Genomic DNA, 16310 nt, shown 5'->3' on the forward strand with positions numbered 1-16310 from the left:
ACAGTTTCAATTTCATTACTTGTGATTAGTCTGTTCATATTTTCTATTTCTTCCTAATTCAGTCTTGGAAAGTTATACCTTTCTAAGAATTTGTCCATTCCTTCCAGCTTGTCCATTTTTTTGGCATAGAGTTACTTGTAGTAGTCTCTTATGATGCTTTGTATTTCTGCATTGTCCATTGTAACTTCTCCTTTTTCATTTCTAGTTTTATTGATTTGAGTCCTCTCCCTCTTTTTCTTCATGAGTCTGGCTAAAGGTTTATCAGTTGTGTTTATCTTCTCAAAGAACCAGCTTTTAGTTTTATTGATCTTTGCTGTTGTTTTCTTTGTTTCTGTTTCATTTATTTCTGCTCTGATCTTTATGATTTCTTTTCATCTACTAGCTTTGGGTTTTGTTTGTTCTTCCTTCTCTAGTTCCTTTAGGTATAAGGTTAGATTATTTATTTGAGATTTTTCTTGTTTCTTGAGGTAAGATTGTATTGTTATAAACTTCCCTGTTAGAACTGCTTTTGCTGCATCTCATAGGTTTTGGATCATGTTTTCATTGTGATTTGTCTCTAGGTATTTTTTTATTTCCTCTTTGATTGCTTCAGTGATCTCTTGGTTATTTAGTAACGTATCGTTTAGCCTCCATGTGTTTGTGTTTTTTATGTTTTTTTTTCCCTGTAATTTATTTCTAATCTCATAGCGTTGTGGTCAGAAAAGATGCTTGATATGATTTCAGTTTTCTTAAATTTACCAAGGCTTGATTTGTGACCCACGATGTGATCTATCCTGGAGAATGTTCTGTGTGCACTTGAGAAGAAAGTGTAATCTGCTCTTTTCGGATGGAATGTCCTATAAATCTGGTCTATTGTGTCATTTAAAGCTTGTGTTTCTTTATTAATTTTCTGTCTGGATGATCTGTCCATTGGTGTAGGTGAGATGTTAAAGTCCCCGACTAATATTGTGTTACTGTCGATTTCCTCTTTTATAGATGTTAGCATTTACCTTATGTCTTGAGGTGCTCGTATGTTGGGTACATATATATTTATAATTGTTATATCTTCTTCTCGGATTGATCCCTTGATCATTATGTAGTGTCCTTCCTTGTCTCCTATAACATTCTTTATTTTAAAATCTATTTTATTTGATACAAGTATTGCTGCTCCAGCTTCCTTTTGATTTCCATTTTCATGGAAAATCTTTTTCCATCCCCTCACTTTCAGTCTGTATGTGTTCCTGGGTCTGAAGTGGGTCTCTTGTAGACAGTATATAGATGGGTCTTGTTTTTGTATCCATTCAGCAAGCCTGTGTCTTTTGGTTGGAGCATTTAATCCATTCACATTTAAGGTAATTATCGATATGTATGTTCCTATTACCATTTACTTAATTGTTATGGGTTTGTTTTTGTAGGTCCTTTTCTTCTTTTGTGTTTCCCATTTAGAGAAGTTCCTTTAGCATTTGTTTTATAGCTGGTTTGGTGGTGCTGAATTCATTTAGCTTTTGCTTGTCTGTAAAGCTTTTGATTTCTCCATCAAATCTGAATGAGATCCTTGCCGGGTAGAGTAATCTTGGTTGTAGGTTCTTCCCTTTCATCACTTTAAATATATCATGCCACTCCCTTCTGGCTTGTAGAGTTTCTGCTGAGAAATCAGCAGTTATCCTTATGGGAGTTCCCTTGTATGTCATTTGTCATTTTTCCCTTGTTCTTTTAATAATTTTTCTTTGTCTTTAATTTTTGTCAATTTGATTACTGTGTGTCTCAGTGTGTTTCTCCTTGGATTAATCCTGACTGGGACTCTCTGCACGTCCTAGACTTGGGTGCCTATTTCCTTTCCCATGTTAGGGAAGTTTTTGACTATAATCTCTTCAGATATTTTCTCGGGTCCTTTCTCTCTGTATTTTTCTTCTGGGACTCTTGTAATGCAAATGTTGCATTAACAGTGTTAATGTTGTCCCAGAGGTCTCTTAGGCTGTCTTCATTTCTTTTCATTCTTTTTTTTTTTTCATTATTCTGTTCTGTGGCAGTGAATTCCACCATTCTGTCATCCACATGACTTATCTATTCTTCTGCCTCAGTTATTCTGCTGTTGATTCCTTCTAGTATATTTTTCATTTCAATTATTGTGTTGTTCATCTCTGTTCTTTTATTCTTTAATTCTTCTAGGTCTTTGTTACACATTTCTTGCATCTTCTCGATCTTTGCCTCCATTCTTTGTCTGAGGTCCTGGATCCTCTTCACTATCATTATTCTGAATTCATTTTCTGGAAGGTTGCCTATCTCCACTTCATTTAGTTGTTTTTCTGGGGTTTTATCTTGTTCCTTCATCTGGGACATAGTCCTCTGCCTTTTCATTTTGTCTGCCTTTCTTTGAATGTGGTTTTCATTCCACAGACTGCAGGATTGTAGTTCTTCTTGCTTCTGGTGGATGAGGCTATCTAAGAGGCTTGTGCAATCTTCCTGATGGATGGGACTGGTGGTGGGTAGAGCTGGGTGTTCCTCTGGTGGACAGAGCTCAGTAAAACTTTAATCTGCTTGTCTGCTGATGGGATGGGCTGAGTTCCCTCCCTGCTGGTTGTTTGGCCTGAAGCCACCCAGCACTGGAGGCTACAGGCTCTTTGGTGTGGCTAATGGCAGACTCTGGGAGGGCTCACACCAAGGAGTACTTCTCAGAACTTCTGCTGCCAGTGTCCTTGTCCCCACAGTGAGCTACAGCCACCCCCCACCTCTGCAGGAGACCCTCCAACACTAGCAGTAAGTCTGGTTCAGTCTTCTATGGGCTCACCACTCCTTCCCCCTGGGTCCTGATGCGCACACTGCTTTGTGTGTGTCCTCCAAGAGTGGAGTCTAGGTTTCCCCAGTCCTGTCAAAGTCCTGCAATCAAATCCTGTGAGCCTACAAAGTCAGATTCTCTGGGAATTCCTCCTCCTGTTGCCAGACCCCCAGATTGGGAAGCCTGATGTGGGGCTCAGAACCTTCACTCCAGTGGGTGGACTTCTGTGGTATAAGTGTTCTACAGTTTGTGAGTCACCCACCCAGAGGTTATGGGATTTGATTTTATTGTGATTACGCCCCTCCTACCATCTCATTGTGGCTTCTCCTTTGTCTTTGGATGTGTTGTATCTTTTTTGGTGAGTTCTAGTGTCTTCCTGTTGATGATTGTTCAGCAGTTAGTTGTGATTCTGGTGCTCTCGAAAGAGCGAGTGAGAGCACATCCTTCTACTCTGCCATCTTCACAAGGACTCTTATGTCTTATTCTTTATTTAACAGAGACACTTATTAACTAATTCATGGTTTCTTTTAGGCCCATTTCATAGTCTTTAGCTTAGGTTTGTGACCTAACAAAACATACAGAAATATCTGCTTCTTCACTGTACTTCCAAGCTAAGGAGAATAACACAGAAATCTTTGTCACAACATGAATCTTTCGACCTTCCTTCCTTCCTTCCTTCCTCTCCCCCTCCCCCTCCCCTTCCCTCTCTTCCTTCTTTTTTCCCATCTCAATAGAGAGTAACTCTCTCACTTATGTTACTCTTGACTGACAGGAAACAGACAGATGGAACTAGGAATGAGTATAACTCATTGGTATGCCAGTAACATCCTGGCTTCAGCTTATAGTGTCTAGATGTGCTGGTGTATCCAGAATGATGCCCAAGAGAGAAATGTAGGTAAGGAACATTCTGAGCTATTATTTTCCATACATAAGCATGGCATTGCCTTTTTAGTAAGCCACACACTTAGGATATGCATGGAGTCCCAGTTTCTTCCCAAATACTCCATTTAGTACCATATCAGGGAATGATTCAGGCACCTGAAGAAGTATAATTAGCTATAGGTAGAATAGAATTAAGGAATCAGTCTTTGTTTCTGAATAATGATAATACCATACAGGAGAGCTTCTAGCCCAGTCACCACAGGGTTTCAGGTGACAGTTTAACCAAATCAGTGGGTAATTGCCATTGGGAGAAAGCATCAGCATTCAGCCATGGATGACTTCTATGCCATAAGTTGTATAATCATGGGTGTTCCTTTCAGATTGACAGCTCAGCCCAATGTGCTTTACCAAGGATGGTGTTCCTAGCACTTCTGCAGAATCATGAGATACGGGGAATTTAATTTTCCATTACCGACAGGCACTGCATGTCAGCTAAGGCTCTGCTTTCCAGAAGGGAGAGGAGCCCTTTCACAAGGGCAACAGATCTTAATAATATGTACTTAGTTGATTAGGAAATAGGGGATGATGTGGATTGGAATAAATTCAGGCTTTGTCTTGTCAGGGAGCAAAGGAGTGACCAGATGGAATGGAAATATAAATAATTCTTTGTACATCAGTAAGAGATCTAAAGAGACAATAACTTTTGCTTTGCATAATTGATGACTTAAGTTGTTGTAGTTACGAGGGAGGAAACTTTTTTAAATGAGAGTTTGGTGGGACAGTGTAGTACTGGATTCAGGAACTCTGGATTCTTGTTGGCCGTGACCAAAACGCTTTGCCAGGGAGGACGTGTCAGTTAATATCTCTAGTCTCAATTTTCTCATCTTTTCAACAAGTCCATCATTAATGAGATTGTCTCCAAAGCCCCTTCTAACCTTTATCAAACATTCCAGCATTTAGCTAAATATCAATATATACATTCACCCTGTCCTTTTACCTACACATTCCTAGTTTATTGCTTCTCGATTTTACATGAAAAGAAACACAGTGTTCTGGTATCTTTGAAAATGTTTGAGCCAACAAATACAGTTTGGAGAGGGAGGTATTTATTAGAGTATTCCTTAGTAAAAGAATAATGGCAAATCATGGTCAGCCAGCTCTCCCGTGCCTTCACAATCATGTTTCCATATCACTTTTCAGATTTCTTTGAGCATTGGGAGTGTTATGTGCTTTTGGAGGGATGTTAATCACCTTACAGTAGTTTTATGTCATCCTGTATTTTCCTTCAAGCATAAAAAGCTTTATCTAAAACAGAGTGTGGAAGAAGAAACTGTACCTAGATTCACACCCTGTACGTTTATTTTTCATTTAAGTGTGTTCTTGCAGTTTTAAAAATATATTTTGACACCTTATAGTTGTAACCCACTGTTCTCTTTAATTGCTTATTGTTATTAATTATATAGTGGTAACGTAGTTGGCTTCTTGAGCCACTTGGCTGTAAAGAAATTCATTTATCATTATTGCCTTTGGAGCTACAGAAAATTACCAGCATTCCATCCAGAGATGAATGTTTTCGAGCTCACATCCAGTAGAATTTTGAACACAGGTCAAATCCTTAAGTGTTTTCTTTCTGCTGCTACCCTTTGGTTCTGCTAGTCTCTGCATTGAGGACCTTCATTTTCTCTTATCTTTTGTTTTCAGTCCTTGATTTGCTGCCCTTTCAGTGAAGTTTATATATTATTTTCAGCACTCCATTTAATGGTCTGTCCAAATAGTTCGCTTTATTTTCTCCTCATATACCCAACTGTACATTTTCCTTCTTAGAATTTCTTTTATAATGCAAATAACATTCCTGCCTTTACAACTTTGTTATATGCACATTTTATTTTATTTATCATTTGATTTTTTTATTGACATATAGTTGATATAATATGTGTATTTATATATATATATATATATATATATATATACTTTTTTTAGGTATTTGAAATCTGAAAAGAAAATCCATTTAGAGATCCATCATCTGATAGCCTACAATAACATAAATTCCAGGTTAATTAATATTTTAAAATTTTAAAAAATCTTCTTTTAAATCATTAATGCAGATTGGACATTGCCTTAGGCCTCACCTTTCAATGAAAGTGGTCGTTATGCTTTTAAGAGTAAATTTAACCCCCTTTTATTCACACTATAAATAATCAGATGTATTGAGATTCCCAAATCAGGCAGCTGCCAGTGTAGTGAATGAATGTATGATGTACATATGCAAACCTGGAGATGTGTACTTTCACACACCCAGCTACTTCCGATATCTGTAGGTTCTTTAAAGCCGGGCTTAATTTAGAATTCATGACCCCGCAGCTGCATGTGCCACGGAACAGCCACGCCAGAGAGCTCTCTGCCTCCTGGAAGCATGACATTAAATTCACACTAGTTAAGCCAACTTAAATTGAGCCTCCTTGAACCTTCCTAAATAAAACTAGTGGCCTTAATTACAATCGGGCAATTTAAAGGTTATGGAGCTCTAACTGGTACTGCAGTATATCACTTTAATAATGCACAGGAAAATTCCTCTAAGGGGTGGTATGGTCTGATTAGAAGAATTCAAGTTTCACAGCACAGTTCCAATAAACTTTTTAGAAATCTTACTGCATTTATTGCACCATTACCTTTTTTTTTTTTTTTTATTCTTCAAGGCCAAGTTTCTAAGGTCACACCAACAGAACAGTAACAATGTGAGTAATTTGCAAATAACGTGCAGTATTGTGATTTTTGCATTGCTGCTTAGGACTTTCTTAGTATCGCTACAGACAAAGTGAAAGGGCCTGGATTAGGTCCCTTGGAAATCTGAGGGCTTCTGGCCCCCTTTATACCCTCATGCTCCATTGCAGCTTTGACCTATGTTCTGGTGTTGAATCCTGATTCTAAACACCACGGTTTAGTGGAAAAGATGTCATCTTTGCCATAAGTAATCAAAAATATAAGTTTCTTAGAAAGATAATTTTCTTTGGAAATGTCTGGCTAGTTTCTTGTCTTAAACCTGTAGGCACTAAAAAAAACCCATGGTTGTTGGAATCCGTAATACCTACTGAAGCTGGTAAACCTCATTCCATTTCTTCTGTTTGATTTGGGGGGTTCTGTTTGTTTTGTTTTTAAATCATCAGCAATAGCAACCTATGCCTTCTAGCAAGAACAGACAGATTTTCGGTGTTGAGAGACTTTCTCCTTCAGATAACTAGTGGCTTTATGCCAAGAAGAAGTTTGTTTTTTTTTTTTTTTTAAAGAAAGAAAAGGCCCTGACCCTTGCCATCAACTCTCACAGGAACACGGAAACACACCTGATGAGAGCTGTGTCCAGGGCAGGGCTGGAGTTGCTGGCTTACTGCCGTGTGGAATTCATATTAATGGTTGCACCACCTCAGTTCTCCAGGATGTTTTCCCAATAGATTGAACTTTAAAGCAGGTTACGTTTAGTCTATACTGCATGAACTCTTTCAATTTTACCGATTTCTCTGGTTTTTTGGTACAGTACTTGAAGGTAAATATGCCTGTACTTCCACCAGTGCCGAAAGTCCCAGATGTGAGGGCATTAACAGGTATTTAATATCAAATAAAAGAAATTTCAAGCAAAGAGGGTAATAAATGCATACATCTAATTTAGTGAAAAAGAATAGAGCTTTGTGATATAAGAATGCATAACTATTAAAAATTGCTTAAAACATGAACTGCACATCATGGATGTATGCTATAGAGACTTCTCTGTGACTTGAGACAAATAAAAGGTAATTATCCCTTCTTTCATATGGTTCTCTTTTTTTTGGTATCTCAGAAATAAAATGCATAATACAATTTTTTTTCTTTTGAAATAATGGATAAGTTTGACTCATCAGTTTCCTGCCAGAGATAAGTTGGCAAATAAGATAGTTATTTTGTTAATACTTAATTTGCCAGAACATTTTAATCTTATTTCAAAAAATAATGAAAGCAAGCAGCATAAGGTAAATTTGGCTAGTCCAAATTTGTCACATGCAAAGGCCTTAGTGTACAAGGGAATGGAACAAAGTTTTAAAACTCAATTGATAAATAATAAACATTGCTTTGGTGTTAGTCTTGGCAGTTTGTTCTGGTGAAATTACATGTACGACCAGCTAAGTATATATTTCCCATAGATTCAGTATTTATTGAGTGTCACCTTTGAGCCATGCACTATTGTAGGTACTTGGCAAACATCAATACACGAAACAGGCAAATGTCCTCACCCTGCTGGAATGGGCCTTGTAGCATGAATTGTTGAGTAACTTAGTTCTTGGCACTCTCTTGGTATGATGTCTGGGGCTGGCCCCTGCCTCTCTCGAACAGGTGAGGCAAGAGCTGAAATGTATTACTGAACTGTGAAATTGGGAGCATGCTGTTTCCAATCATATTGTATGTCTAATTATTATGTGAAGTGGAACTGAATATTTTTATACTGTCTTGTGCACCCACAAACTTTCTGTCAAGGCAGAGAGCAGAGCAGCACTCAAGATCAGGTGACAAAAACTGTAAAAGAGAAAGGGTTGCTTTCATTAATTCAGGTGAACATATATAAGGAGGAAATGGACTGTTCCAATAAACTTGGACCTCTTTCCGTGGAACACAATGGCATATAGTGAAATCAAAGCTTTATACAAGGAGCTATTTTTTGAAAGCAACCCTAACTTCTAAACAGAACTAGAGATTGTATTTCAGGCTTAGTTGGTCTCCATCCTCAGTCCCACCCCAACCCCACTCTTGCTTCTTCAGAGTTAACAACATTTTTACTAAGAAACATGTACTACTTTCTTCTTTTCTTGGTTAAGAAAGTTTTTTCTTGGGGAATGGGGTGAGAGGAGCTCAAAGTGATTTTATCAGTGTCTTACAAAAAACTGATGTTTGTTTGTTCATTTGAATAAAAACATTTGAACCCCAGATGTTTGCCTTTAAAGCTACTTGCCAGCACTGTATAATACACACTCTGAGACTTCAGCTATGGCTCCATGTTTAGATGAGAAAAGTAAAGAAAAGGATGCAGACCTGGAGGTGCCTACATACTGGTCAGGTTTAGTCCGCACCCTTAGCCCTGATTCCGAACTTGAGCCAAAATATCGCTGCGGAGTTCCCACAGGTGGAGGAAAGCCACCTTTTCAGTGGGTTGTTTGTTTTATTGTTTATTGTTTGAACAGCTTTCCAGTGTTTTCTCCTACGTGAGACTATTCTAATAACTGCTACCCAACTGCTAACACAACTGATAATAATAGCCAAGGAATTGGACAATATTGCCTCTCAGAGCATCTAAAATGCCACTACCTGCCTCTCCCATCCCAACTCACCTGGACCTCCTGCTAGTTTCCAAGCTGCTGATGTTTATGGGGCTCTAGGCAGCCCCTGGGCTCTTTAAAATCTGCTGGGTACAATGCAGCGTACCCCAGTTGAATCATTTCTCGCTCCAGCCCTGCTGATAATGAGAAGTTCAAGACAGGAAATAACAGTGTCAGTATCAGTGGTTCTGCTTACAAAGTCCAAAATCATCATTGTCTTTAGACCACTGGCCAAAAGCAGGTAGGAACCGAGTTCAGTGCAGACCTGCACCTTGTAGGTCTCCTTGAAATAAGATTCTGGCTGAAGCATAGGGGATGTTTGTCATTTTGCCTTTCTTGACATACCTAAGGGTTAGACATTTTGTGTGTGGAGAGACAAAGCTGAGGTACCCAATCCTCATTTACTCTTGGGATCCCCAGCGCCCTCCCTGTCTTATTGGGAGTCTTACGCTCATACCTCGTACTTCTCTCTTGTGTGGCATAGAAATACTGACAGTGCCAGACATTCTCAGGTTGCCATTGAGAAAAATCCAAGAAAGTGCTGTGACAGTCTTCAAGCAACATTCATTTTCATGTTGAATTGTTCAGAAGGAAAGGGCAGAACGTTTTATCTAGTGTAAGGAAAAGGTTCACACAATATTCAGTATTTTCCAATGCTCCCTTACTTTGGGGCCTTAAAGACTAATCTAGTGGCCGACTTGGAGGGCTGAGTAATATTCCCCATTGCCAAATTAGCACTTCAGTGTGTTTGTGTTGCAGTTGTGAAATATGTGCTGTATATAACACAACAAATTACAGTGGCCTGAGCATTATGAGCCTAGAAAGATGCGATGGCTGTGTGCATGGTAAATTGCAGTACGGTCTGCCTATTTTTCTACTCGCGGTTTCTAGGGTGAGCCAACGTAGCCAAGGGGTGAGTTTTGTCGTGTACGGCTTTCCTTTGTTACTCCTCAGGCCCCTAGCTTATAAATGTGTGCCTGGAAATTAACTCAGGGAAGAGGAGAAGCAAAGTAAAGGGTTGGGGGTTGGGAATTGGTTTAGGGCATCGTTTTCTTGGATTTAAAAATATATATAAGGAGACACTGGTACACACATTCAAGCTGGAAAAATTGCAACTGCAGGGCATTTGATTCCTCTGTTTGTATTCTGAGGGCAGAGTTTACTCTCACTCAGTTCAGAGCTTTTAAGTATGGCCCCTGCCACGTGATGATGCACCAGGAGGGGTTTCTAGCTTTGGACTTTAGCCTATAGATTTATGCAGTGGAAGAGGCTGGAGGACCCTTCTGGCCAGTCTCGAGGGAAAGTAAGAGAAGGAGTTCTACTTATAAACCGTTACAAATTGGTCCTTAGTAATGGCTGCAGTGTTGATCAGATGATATTAGGAGTCCCCCAGTGATTCCTTGGATAACAGCGACGTGTAAGTCAGCCACTGAGCATTTGCTTGTAGCTGCTCTAGATTTTTGTTTTCACTGAAGGAAAAGGAGTATAAACATGAGACACACAGTCTAGAGGCTGCTTAAAAGGTTTCTCTTGTTTAAAGCTTATATTGAAATGTCAGTGTCTTGTGTTCAGCTAACAGTGCCGTGTTGGAGCTTATAACGTGGGTTGTACCTGAGCACCCGAATGGTAACTATTATTTTTTCTGTTACAAAACTGACTGATGAATAGCTGTGTTCATCCAGGTTTTATAAATTGGAGAGAGAGAAATTATCATTCCCCCTTGAACTGGCCTTAGACAAACAGATTTTGTTCTTGTGGCACATGATTTTAGTAAATGATTATCACGTTCCCTTCTAAGGCAATGAGGTTGTATTGCAATTATGTATTCAGATTCTTTCCTTTGCAACATGTAATATTAGAGTAAATATTTACATTAGCGTCAGTCTCTTCTATGTAGACTTGATTCCTGTTTACATTTATGTGCACACTTAAACGAAGATTAACAAATGGAAATAATTACTTTCGCTGAAATTTATATACATGGGGCATGATTTCTCACTTGTACCCAAACCATCTTTAGTCATGCTTTAAAGTGGTTGACCAGGACAGGAAGTTGCTGGCTGCCAACACATTCTCAGTGGTAAGAGCTTTTCACTCTTGCCTTTCCTGACATTGGACCCACAGTGCTGGCGGCACGCATGCTCCCCTGCACCAGGATACGAGAGAGGGGTTTTCTGTTTGTTCTGGAAAGGTATGGGTTTATATCGAAAGCCCCATCTTCTTCTCATTCAGTGGGTTAATACACACTGTGATGTTTCTCTCTCCCTTTCCCTGTGCTAGCTTCTGCTTTCACATGTATTTGGCTAGAATACTTTTCAGTCTAATGTTCAGAATTGGAGTTTTTCTGTACTTCATAATATTGCTCATTTTCTGTCTAACTTTTGACATTCAAAATTTCAGTGTTGTAATCGCTCTTTATTAGTAGGGTATAAAAAAGATAGTGTTTTTTTATTCTTTAATTTTCAAAGTAACCTATAAAGGTAAATTATGCTTATTGTAGAAAATCTGAAGAAGATAGATAAGCAAAAAAGAGGAAGAAGAATCTAGAAGTTTCTTCCATAGATGCCACCTATAACTCTTACTAAAAAATAGGGCTGCACTAGCCTATTATATTCTTAATGGAATATTGTAATGGTTATTAAATCAGTTGACTCAGAATCTCTTTTTAATAAATGAGTCAGATTGTATTATTATCCAATTACTGTCAGTTGCTCCCTTTCCGGAGAGCAGAAATGGTTACTTGGATTGAATTTTTTAAACTTTTGGCACCTTTAGGAAACAAGGTGAGAGTTGTGGCTTCCTGGGTAAAAGTCGTTGAGTCTAAGGCTTAAATTGACCTGAAGCTGGAGGTGTTGATAGTGTACCTCATGAACATGGACGTTTAATGGAAACCATGGTTACTCTGTACTGTTCTTGAGGACCTATCAGAGAGAAAGAAAGAAAGAGGGAAGCTCAATTTTTAAAGGAAACAGAGCTTAACTGAGCTTGATCCCCCAGGACTAAGGGTGTTTTCGAAATTCTTTGAAAATTAAGACACTGCCCTTTGCCACACAATGCAAATATAGAATGAATGATAGCTGAGTTAAACAGAGACTAAGTATAAACTTTTGAAATTCTTATTATAAATAAGTTTCATTAGTTTGCCATTATTCTCTATCCTCCCCCCAACTTCAGTTTTTAAAAGTACAAAATAAATTCTTTTAACCAGCTGTAACCATGTTTTGGTCCCCCTCTCTCTCTCATTCGTTATCATTTGACCCTGTGGTGATAAGTAAGTGTGAACATGGGGAAATGAGCAGAGAAGTTAACAACAGCAAGAGGAATGGGTGGGTATGTCCATTGTCTAGGTTGGAGCATCCTGGCTTTTGCTTATCTATCATTTTCTGTGTAATAATTCAGATATATTTTCTGTCCTACTCAAATAACTAGGACAAGATATTTGTTGGAAAAGACCTCTATGTAACTTAGAAATAAAAGGCAGATAGAACGTCCAACATTTTTTTCAATATTACAATGTGCTTTTAAACTATAAAGAGTTCTGAAAATGCTGGGTGCTATTGTCATTATCACTGCCATCGGTGCGCTCACAAAGCATGGAATTCATGGAAAAGAAGTCTGCACTAATAATGCATAAATACTTTATGAGCGTGTGTCACCTTTTTGTGAATTCACTGGACTAAATTTTGATTATTTAACATTTTGTGATGGAACTCTGTTCTTTGGATAGGAAATAAATAAAAATCGATGAGGACATTTTCCTTATACTCATATAAATATATCTTATTTATTTTCCCTTCTATTATTTTTCCAAACGAAATACTCATAGTCAAGAAAGATAACATCACATTTAAGATCACATTAACGTGCATAGTTTACGTTACGTTCATGTAACAGTCAATCATTATCCCCAAGAAAACCCACCAGGCCTATATATGTTCCTTGACAAACGTTGCAAGTTTAAGAATTCTGGAACATATGTGTATAACTTCTCACACCCATAGACCACATCTTGGTTCTTGTGCCAAACACATAATTTAAAGATGAAATTAGAACTCTTGGGAACCTTCTTACTATCACAGTAAAGGTTTACAGCCCTGAGGAAATAGAAAACATTTAAATTTGGCAAGTATTTCTGATGATTAACTTACTGACCCAATTCCCTACAATAAATAGTGTTTCTTATATTATTCAATATCCAAAATTTAGAAAAATTTTGGTGCCTTTAGGATTAAAAAAAAAGAGAGAGAGAAAGGAACAGATGAAAAACCTTTGATCTTATATAATCCCTAAAGCTTTTTGTATAACCCCTAGTCATGTCAGTGTGCACAATTAAAGTCCTTCTTACATAATTATAATCAAGGAATTTACTGTGCCACCCAAATACAGAGTGGGTTTTTATCTCCTGTGAAATGTAGACAGTACTGGGTGGCTTAATTAGTGCTTTGCTTCTCTTTTTACAAATTCCAATCCTCTGCTTCTAAAGACTCATACTTGCGTGAGAAGAAAGATTAGGAATACAAATAGAGTGATTTTACTCCTAGTTAGCTAATAATAATTCACTTTGTAATTGGGCCTTTGTGTTGCCAGTAATATCAACTGGTGAAGGACTTCTGCATGCATGTGATGTTGAGTAAAAGGAAATAACTTTGGAGTGTAGACTCGTTACCTCTACAGTGTAAATATGTCTCTCATTCCCTAGACCTAGACCATCTGACACAGATGGTCCTTAGTAGCATTTCTAATCTTTGCAAATAAGAAAAGATAAAAGTATAACTTGATAACATTTCAGGTTAAACTGAAGCCTCCTAGCCCTTACTTTTCCTAATGAGAGTCTTGGGAATAGCTGGTGTATATGCCATAGTCTGTCTGCTAAGATCATGGACCCTGAGGCCAGGCTACCTAGGTTTAAGTTCTGGTTCCACCAAGCATTGCTCCTATGACTCAGAGCAAAATCAGTTCAACTCACTGGGTGTCACTTTCCTCATCTGTAAAATGGGAACAATAGTAGTTGTTGTTAAATTCGATGAATTCATGTCTGCAAGCACTTAGAACAACAGTGTCTGGAACACAGTAAGCACCAAAGAAGTGTTAGGTTGTGAGTTCTAGTGCTATGGGTTTTCATTTCTTATAACTGCAAATTGAAACAAGTTAGAATAATCCTTAAATGTATAATTTCATAAACATTTCAATGAGGGAAACAACATTAAAATAATGTTTTCTGTCTATAACACCAACTTTTCATTTTATATAGCAATTGTTATTACATCAAAATATTTTTCTACCTGTTCCTGAGATATCAAAGAAAACTCCAGGACTAGTCAATAGTGAGCCTGGAGCTCATGAAAGTGCCTTTGGAGAAAGACAGGCGCAGTCTAGATCTGAGGGTAAAACTGAAACTGTCTTACAAAATAAAGGGAGCAATGAACTGAGAAGATATGAGGGACTGGGAGTTTCAAGCAGGAAAAGGGGGCATTTATAAAACACTATGAGCATTAATAATATTTCAAAATTGCCAGAAAATCTTGGAAGTAGAAAAAGGAAGTCTTCAATGGGAAAACCACTAAAAACCTTATGGTTAGTAATAGAAACCTCTAGAACCTTCTAGATAAACCAGAGGAGAGGCCTGGGGAGGAGCTGTTCATTTTTCTATGGTTCCTTTATTTCAGGACTTTGGAAATACACAGCCCATAAAATCTTGCTAGTTGGAGAAAAGGAGATGCCTCGTTATTGACACACCAGTTTTACTTTTAAAAGTTTAATAAAATGCATTACCCCAAGATAAAACCTGCCTCGTGGTTATCGTTCAATTTTAAATTCCAGAAATGTTTCCAATTGATATAAATTCATAAATAATGTGAAGTAACCATATATACTACTACACACTTATATTGGGGGCAGGAAAGAGTTTAATATATGCAGTTATAGTTAACTCACTAGTCTGTCAAAGATGTGATGGGTGTCAACTTTTCTGCTCACGCACTTTCCTTAACAGATGAAGGACTGAACCATGAGTGCAAACTCTGCAGCCAGACCTTCGACTCCCCTGCCAAACTCCAGTGCCACCTGATCGAGCACAGCTTCGAAGGGATGGGCGGTACCTTCAAGTGTCCCGTCTGTTTTACAGGTAGGAAGATTATTTCTGAAAACTTCTGGAGAGTTTCTCAGCCACATCCTATCTTTCCTACCAGGACATACTTCCCACTGCTATGGCCTTTTACAGATCTGACTTCGGTTCAATTTGGGAAGAAGACGTTTGATTTCTGCTGATTAGCATTATCGATCGCCATCTACTTTAGAGGCTCAAACGGTCAGGAAGGTTAACTGTCAGGGTGAACAGATGGCATTTTAAGTTCTCTCAGAAGTTTGCACTTTTCCATTTGTAAAATGACATCCATGTTTCATTCACTTTTCTCTTCTCGGTGTTAAAAGGTTAGCAAGGCAAAGGTGGCTTTTTCATCATAAGACATGGGACTAAAAGAAGTACAGGCGTGTTGTCAACACGTCTGTTATTTAAACGTGGAGAATTTTATAACATTCCCCCTATGAAATATAAAGGCGTTATTAAAACACTCCCCCAGTTCTTTGAACTAGAAAACAGATTAAATGAACATATTAGATGAGGCCTTTATTTCCTGTGTCACTGGATTTTTAAAATAGAAGTTGATATAAGTTTACACTTTTAAGAAGAAACTTCTATGAGATGTTGCAGCATTATAGTTTTCGGCAGCAGCAGCAAAAAAAGAAAAAGAAAAGAAAAAATGCAAGTCAGAAACTATAAGTTGAAGCCCATAAGGGTTGAAATATGATCACACACATTTCTGCTGCTCCCGCGACAATGACAAAGTTATTTTGGAAAATCCTTTGTGATAATTCTGCCTGTGTCTTGGACTCATTGGTCAAACCCCTCAAGGCTATGTTTCCTTCTTGTTTGTCAGAAAAAGCAAAACAAAACACAAACATCTCCTCTCAAAAGTGACTTCCTGGGCTTCCCTGGTGGCGCAGTGGTTGAGAGTCCGCCTGCCGATGCAGGGGACGCAGGTTCGTGCCCCGGTCCGGGAAGATCCCACATGTGGGCCCGTGAGCCATGGCCGCTGAGCCTGCGCGTCCGGAGCCTGTGCTCCGCAACGGGAGAGGCCACAACAGTGAGAGACCCGCGTACCGTGAGGAAAAAAAAAAAAAAAAAAAAAAGTGACTTCCTGGTTTGCGGTGTAAAATTCCAAAGCATTGGTATTAACCTTCACTGCATTCAGCCTGTAGATTTCTGTCCTGTAATAAAATAAAAAGAGAGAGGCCATGTTCCTACACAGTTAGCAAAAGTAATACCAGACTATGCTGGT

General features: G+C 38.4%; 1 protein-coding gene across 5 annotated transcripts in view; it reads left to right on the top strand.

Annotated features, from left to right (window-relative positions):
• The window catches only part of ZNF521 (zinc finger protein 521), a 279725-nt gene that overhangs the window by 235052 nt on the left and 28363 nt on the right, over positions 1–16310 (top strand). For all 5 annotated transcript variants that reach the window (XM_059039727.2, XM_059039728.2, XM_067014909.1 and 2 more), the window contains one exon: positions 14966–15097. In XM_059039727.2, the coding sequence (XP_058895710.1) occupies positions 14966–15097 (132 nt within the window). The remainder of the gene's footprint in view (positions 1–14965; positions 15098–16310) is intronic.

The sequence above is a fragment of the Kogia breviceps genome, chromosome 15 (genome assembly GCF_026419965.1).
Source record: "Kogia breviceps isolate mKogBre1 chromosome 15, mKogBre1 haplotype 1, whole genome shotgun sequence".
NCBI classification, from domain to species: Eukaryota; Metazoa; Chordata; class Mammalia; order Artiodactyla; family Physeteridae; genus Kogia; species Kogia breviceps.